This window comes from Atta colombica, unplaced genomic scaffold (assembly GCF_001594045.1).
Source record: "Atta colombica isolate Treedump-2 unplaced genomic scaffold, Acol1.0 scaffold7, whole genome shotgun sequence".
In the NCBI taxonomy this organism is placed as follows: Eukaryota; Metazoa; Arthropoda; class Insecta; order Hymenoptera; family Formicidae; genus Atta; species Atta colombica.
This window is the reverse complement of record NW_017259561.1, coordinates 1,629,821-1,636,864: the sequence shown is the minus strand read 5'-3', so window position 1 is coordinate 1,636,864 and position 7,044 is coordinate 1,629,821. Positions and strand designations below refer to the sequence as shown.

Below are 7,044 nucleotides of genomic sequence, written 5' to 3'. Positions count from 1 at the left end.
GGGGGGGGAGGAGGAGGAGGAGGAGGAGGAGGAGGAAGAGGAGGAGGAGGAGGAAGAGGAGGAGGAAGAGAAGAAGGAGGAAGAGGAGGAGGAGGAGGAGGAGGAAGAGAAGGAGGAAGAGGAGGAGGAGGAAGATGAGGGAAGAAAGAGAGAAGAGCGCGCGTGTGTATGTGTGTCATCACGTATGTTGCGGAAATAATATAATAATTATTGATGCTTAAATTTCATGCATAATTTTATAAGCCTGAATATGTTGTAGGCCTGTAATAATTATTATTAAAGTTGTGACTAATCGTTTTATGCGCGCAATTTTATCTTCTTTATCTATTTCTATTTAAATAAATAAATAAGTAAACATTTAACATGTCTATGTGTTAAATTAAATTAAACTGTTAATTTTAATCAATTTTAAATTATGTGATATTATGATTTTAGGAATTTGATATTAGGTGTACAACTTTGCTTTCGCCGTTTTCCTATAGATGGCTTTAGAGGTAAGTGGTGGTCGAAATAAATAGATCATAGACGTCATACAATAAACTTGGGCACCTGTCAACATAACCCCATAGAAACATTAATCAATTTGTGTCTGCATCATAAAGTTATTCTCGATTGAAAATGTCAGTTTACGAGCCAAATTCTCGTCATTTGCGGGAGGTTTTAATTTTTTGCTTCAATATGAAGAAATCTGCGGCTGAGGCTCATCGAATGCTCTCAAATATAGTGAGGCCGCTATTAGTGAAAGAACGTATCGTGAGTGGTTTCAACGCTTCAAGAACGATGATTTTGACGTCGAAGTATAGCGGTGGAAGAGAGAAGGTTTTCGAAGATGCAGAATTGGAGGCATTACTTGAGCAAAACTCGTGTCAAAATCAAGAAGAATTGGCACGATCATTGGGAGTGACTCAACAAGTCATTTCAAAACACCTCAAAGCCATGAGAATGATTCAGAAGCAAGGAAATTGGGTACCGTACGAATTGAAGTCGAGAGATGTTGAATGGCGTTTGTTTGCTTGTGAACAGCTGCTTGAAAGGCAAAGGCGGAAGGGATTTCTGCATCGCATTGTGACTGGGGACGAAAAATGGGTTCATTACGATAATCCCAAGCGCAGAAAATCATGGGGAGTTCTCGGCCATGCTTCCACGTCGACGGCCAAACCGAATATTCACGGCTCCAAGGTCATGCTCTGTATTTGGTGGGACCAGCTCGGCGTAGTGTATTATGAACTGTTAAAACCGACTGAAACAATCACAGGCGATCGGTATCGAACGCAATTGATGCGTTTGAGCCGAGCATTGAAAGACAAACGGCCGCAATACAACGAGAGACACGATAAAGTGATTTTGCAGCATGACAATGCTCGACCCCATGTTGCGAAAGTGATCAAGACATACTTGGAAATGTTGAAATGGGAAGTCCTACCCCACCCGTCGTATTCTCCAGACGTTGCTCCCTCTGACTATCACTTGTTTCGATCAATGGCACACGGCCTGGCTGACCAGCACTTCCGGTCTTATGAAGAAGTAAAAAATTGGATCGATTCGTGGATAGCCTCAAAAGATGACCAGTTTTTTCGACGCGGGATTCGTACGCTACCCGAAAGATGGGAGAAAGTAGTGGCCAGCGATGGACAATACTTTGAATCATAAATGTATAACCAGTTTTTTACAATAAAGCCTCGAATTTCGGAAAAAAAACGGCGGAAGCAAAGTTGTACACCTATTTAATATTTGCATTATATCAAGTATTTTAATCGTTATTTCTTCATTCTTTTTCCAGAATATATATAAACGAAATTCTTTTGTCACTGTAATTGTAAATAGTAATTTTGCTATTAAACCATAATATAAAATTCTTTTAAACATATTCTCCCGATTTTATTATTGTCTCACAAATTAAAATGAATACACGACAGACGACTATGAGGATAAAATTTTTATGCAAATTTTATTGCATTCTTGAGTCGTAAATAAAAATTAGCCGGAAATTTTTTATCGTATTATTGAATTTTACATGAGAATATCTAGAATTCGCAATGCGAACATGTGATTACTACACTGGAATCTGCACTTTTTTGTGTATCTAATTGCTATTAAAGCATACTATACTCAGAAACACTTCCAAGTGATCGTGTGAGACTATTGGCCTTCGCACGATTCAAATTTGTTTTCTTGTTCGAGAGATATTTTTGCCATATAAGTCACGAGATTTGAGAACTGTTTACGTAAGCGGACAATAAAATAATTGTAAAACCTTCTAACAAACGTTGCGCGAGCACGATTGACATAATTATACTGTTCAAACTCCTTTTTTGGATAGTAAAAGGATGTCGTCATTATCAAGATTGAAAAATAAGCGGTTAAACAATGCTTATATATGTAGATATGTACTACCGAGAAACAACTCGATGCATCCCACATCAGACACTTTCAGACAATTATATCAATTCTTCTCAATTAATTACGCTATCTTTACAATAGTGCTTATATCATATTTCTGAAAAAAGAAGGCTTTCATCATTAACAAAAATCTTGTTCTAAAGAAAATTAATTTATGTCAAAATTGTATTGATAATTAATAAACTATTATTGTTTCCAAATTTTATATTATATAAAATAAGATTTTCGATGCTTGTTTTTCTTTAAAAATAATATTTTTATACCTATACCATTTATTTAGTTTTAACATCTATGAAAAAAATATAGAAATCTTGGAACTCTAATATAAATATTTATTAAAAAATAATATACAAGTTTTAATATACAATCCACCGTCAAACTAAAGCGCGTCACTACTTTCGTGCGTTTCCGGTGCATTAACTACATTTCCTTCCTGCCTATTAATCACTCCTCGATGAAGACACAGCGATAGAATGAGAAGAAAAACGGACGCCGAGCGTGTTAACTTCGCGATTGCATCGACCGAATGCCGCGTATTTTCATACGTTCGAGGGCATCTACGACTCTTCGAGCGTGTCGAGATTGTTCTCTTGACAAAACATATATACACCTCAGCACTGAGACTATCTTATACCTGTAAGAATACGATCCGTCCGGCGCGGAATCTTGCGTTTGTCGCAGTATAGCGTAAAAAGGCCGGCCATAATAATTAGGATTGTAATATTGCGTCGGTGGAGTCGTGAATTTGTTGAACTGTGCGTACGCCATCGTCAGACCGAGTAGTAATATCTGTAAAAATGATTAATCATGTGATATCAGTTGAAAATTTATCATATTGAGTATTCTAATAGCGTTCCTACAATAAAGAATGCTCATAGTATACAGAATTATTTGACAGTCTGAAAGTCTTCTAGTTATAGAATAATTATATAATTCTCACTAATTATATATATATGTGTGTGTGTGTGTGTGTGTGGGTGTGTGTGTGTGTGTGTGTGTGTGGGTGTGTGGGTGTGTGTGTGTGTGTGTGTGTGTGTGTGTGTGTATAATGACTTAGTCATAATTCACTTCTAATTAATTAACTAACAATACAGAGAAAATACAATTATTATAATTCATTCGTTATTTCGCATCTGAAACATTTAACTGATATTTGATATTAGATCAGCACTGCGGTAATAATATAATAAACATCGCGCGAAATAATATAATCTTATATATATTATTCATGCAAAAGGGTCTGTCAGATAGGTAGGTTGAGATGGGTAGGTAGTTTGGTACGTAGAAGAATTTCGAGTCATTGTAAGAGCCGGCGCGGTTATGAATAATTATACGTTATTCCATGCGTCATAATCTTTGTCTCACGCTTGTCGGAGATTTCCTCCATTGTATTCGGAAAGTCGAAGAGAGTTAAGTGATTTGCGACACGACGCGCAATATTTTTCACGCGTGCTAATGAGAAAAAAATAACGATTAAAATAACCATAACGGATGCTGGATCGATCCATGTAATGGTGCACGTGTAAGTTTCGTTTTCTCGATATCTTATTTTGATCACTTGCATAATATAATTATACCATACTGAGAGATAATATAGCATCAGATTTGCATGATATCTCGTAATGTATGTAATTATAACAATCATATTCGCCATTATTTTTTCGAAAATACTATAGTCGTTTGTGTGTGCTAAACGGAAGTGACGAAATCAATTCCGATAAAATCGTCTTTGTAACCAATACGTATGTAAGAACTTCTCCGATGCGAATAAAATGTGGATTTATATAAATTCACACGTGCGCCGCGATTGGATAACCCAATTATTCACCTTTCGTGCCAAATCTTCTACGATAATCGATCGCCAAAGCGATCGTGAAATCTTTCTGTATCCAATTGTCATAATTTCATGATGCTCGACTAACTTTTCGATATCTTAAATACATTTAGCTTAATAAAAGACAATTTTTATAACACAAAATTTTATAAAATTTATTTCTATTAATCATGACTGTCACTAGTTTTGCTGCATTTATTCCCTTTCTAGCTAAATGCAGAACAATTTGTTGCAAAAATACATTCCTGAAATTTGTTTACGGCTGTAAATTAATAAAAAAAGAACAGAAATTATTGAAGAAGGTTATATTCGGTTAAATCGGGTATTGATACTTAATAATTTTTGTGTATAATAAACTGTTACAATTTCCAATTCAAGCAAACTTTGCGCTGATTATTAATAAAAAAAGGAATTAAATAAGATAATATTAAGTCGGATAATATTCTTTAGATCTCCATTGAGAACTATCAAATTGAATTTAAAAATCGAAAAAATTTGAATTGATAAAAAAATTCAGTCAATTTATATTACAATAAATATTTTAATTGCGATTATTATATGAAACAAAATTTTATTATATCCCGGTCAAAGATTTTAATTACAAATGCTATTGTTTATTGAATTGATATAATTATTATATAAATATATATATCCTAAATATATTTTTTTAATTAACATAATTATTAGAATATCAATTAGAAATGGAAATGCGATTAGTCATCACTTCCTGTTTTTAAAAGTTTTCCATTTTTAGTAATTATTTAAAAAATGACTGTGATTAATCGCGAAAGAGTGAATAAAATTAAGGGATACTCACAAGAATGTTCATGATAATTTTTAGAGTATTATCCAAAAGAGATAATTATTATTAGCGATTTGGTGCGCACTTGCGTGATGATGAATAATCACACTATGCGAAACACACTCAGACCTTCCAAAAAGCCACGTACGAAACTCTTGAGCTAACTGCAGTTAGAAACACGAGCTTAGCTGGCCACAGTGAGGCTTTATAGTCACCGAGACACTCTGCTTGTGCCCTCTTTTTGCCCCGCCATTTTCCGGAGGTTGAAGGCGAAAATGAATCTTGAATGTTACTCGCGTAATCTGCTAACTAAGCAAAGGGTAGTGGATGATGGTCGGGGCTTTCTAGTTAGATGATAGGTAGGTGGTAATTGACGGTCCCCTTCGAGTACAATTCGTGCCTCATCTTTCGCACGTCCGCGTGAGCATCTACGCCCACGTATCGCGATCCTTTGCAGGTATGTGCACAAGCTTATTAGATTACACACATGCACGTACTATATTTACGAATTAGATACAGTAGGCAGAAACTAGGAAACACGAAATTCAAAATAACACAAAATAATTATTTTAAAAATCGTATGCTAATGTAGAATGAGATATGATACTTGTCTATTCGAATATTTATATTTACTTTATTTTATATAGTAATCACAATATATAATACCACACCCAGAAAAGGATTCCTTTGATTCAAAGAAATGTTCTTTTGATACACGATTAAAGAAAAAAATTTCTTTGAATCGAACATATACCTTTTGCTACATTAGACTATGTTCAGATTTCCATCCGAATGTCACTCGAATCAGATATCACTTCAACTTTGTTGTTTACCGAACGTTAAACAAAGATGACATGACACTCAGGAAGCACTTTCTTTACGAAAAGAACATTCAATTTCGAGAATGTAAAAATATTAGTGTAAATTCGGATCATTAATTAATGATCAATATCGAAATAAGGGTTAACCTTGAAAAGAACCTTTATTAAGTTATTTTATAAAACTAATTAATCCAGTTTTATTGCTAAAATACATATTATTGATGATTATATTTCGAAATACACATGACAAAATTATAATTAAAAAAAACGTTTATAATTAAAAGAAATTCTTTCTCTTGATTTCGGGAATTAATTTTATGTTTCCAAGCGGTCACCCATCTTTAGCTGCATCCCCCTATATATAGCGTGTTTGATTTTTGCGATCATATGGGAAGTAATAAATCGGTTTTAAATTTTCGAAAATATCAATTTTAGAGATAATCCGCATAAAGAAGATATGCTTAAACAAACAAAGCGATACCGAATTATTCTCAGATTCATATCTATCGATTCTTGGTAGCAGGATCAAAGAGCAGACGTCAAAATGATTAGGTAACTATCTGGGTTGTTATCTCTTTCTTGATATCAATCTTTTTCTTTTTTTATCTTTTCCATCAAAAATTAATCTATCCCCCCCTTTGTTGTTTCTCTTTATGGGTTTACAATCATTTTAATTTGAAATGTATTTGTCAAACTGTCTATTCACGATTTATTTCTTTGTCAACGATAATGGTTTGCTTGTTTCCTCCTCAGGCTTAGGTATGTGTTTAATTATTAATATTGTAAAATTTTATTTATTTAAGAACTTTTATATTATTACAATATTTTTATAATTAGACATTAAATATAATTAGACATTAGATAACAGTGACTCAATTGAGGAGAGCTGAGAGAATACAGTAAAAAAATGGATACGTAGCTCGTTCATATCACAAAAATCTGAGATTTACCACATATTGACCAATATGAAGTATTATATAGTATGTACACTGAAGATGATTCGATGTGAATCGAAACTTAATTGTGATTTTAAATAAAGAATATATCGTAAAATGTTAAATTTATAGCACGATAATGTCCTGCTTGGCTCGTAATCCTTTTTTAATTAGTGTTTTGTTTTTAAAATGTCTTTGTATTAAAAAAATTTTATTAAAGAAGCTTACATCTTCCATTTCGCAAAATGGTGG

General features: G+C 33.6%; 1 protein-coding gene across 1 annotated transcript in view; it reads right to left on the bottom strand.

Annotated features, from left to right (window-relative positions):
* The window catches only part of LOC108692359 (endocuticle structural glycoprotein SgAbd-1-like), a 6,810-nt gene extending 1,615 nt beyond the window's left edge, over positions 1-5,195 (bottom strand). The window contains exons 1-2 of the mRNA XM_018200576.1: positions 5,052-5,195; positions 3,035-3,189 (exon numbers count right to left, since the gene is read on the bottom strand). Coding sequence (XP_018056065.1) covers positions 3,035-3,189; positions 5,052-5,063 — 167 coding nt within the window. The 5' untranslated portion in view covers positions 5,064-5,195. The remainder of the gene's footprint in view (positions 1-3,034; positions 3,190-5,051) is intronic.
* Positions 5,196-7,044: the final 1,849 nt, after the last annotated feature.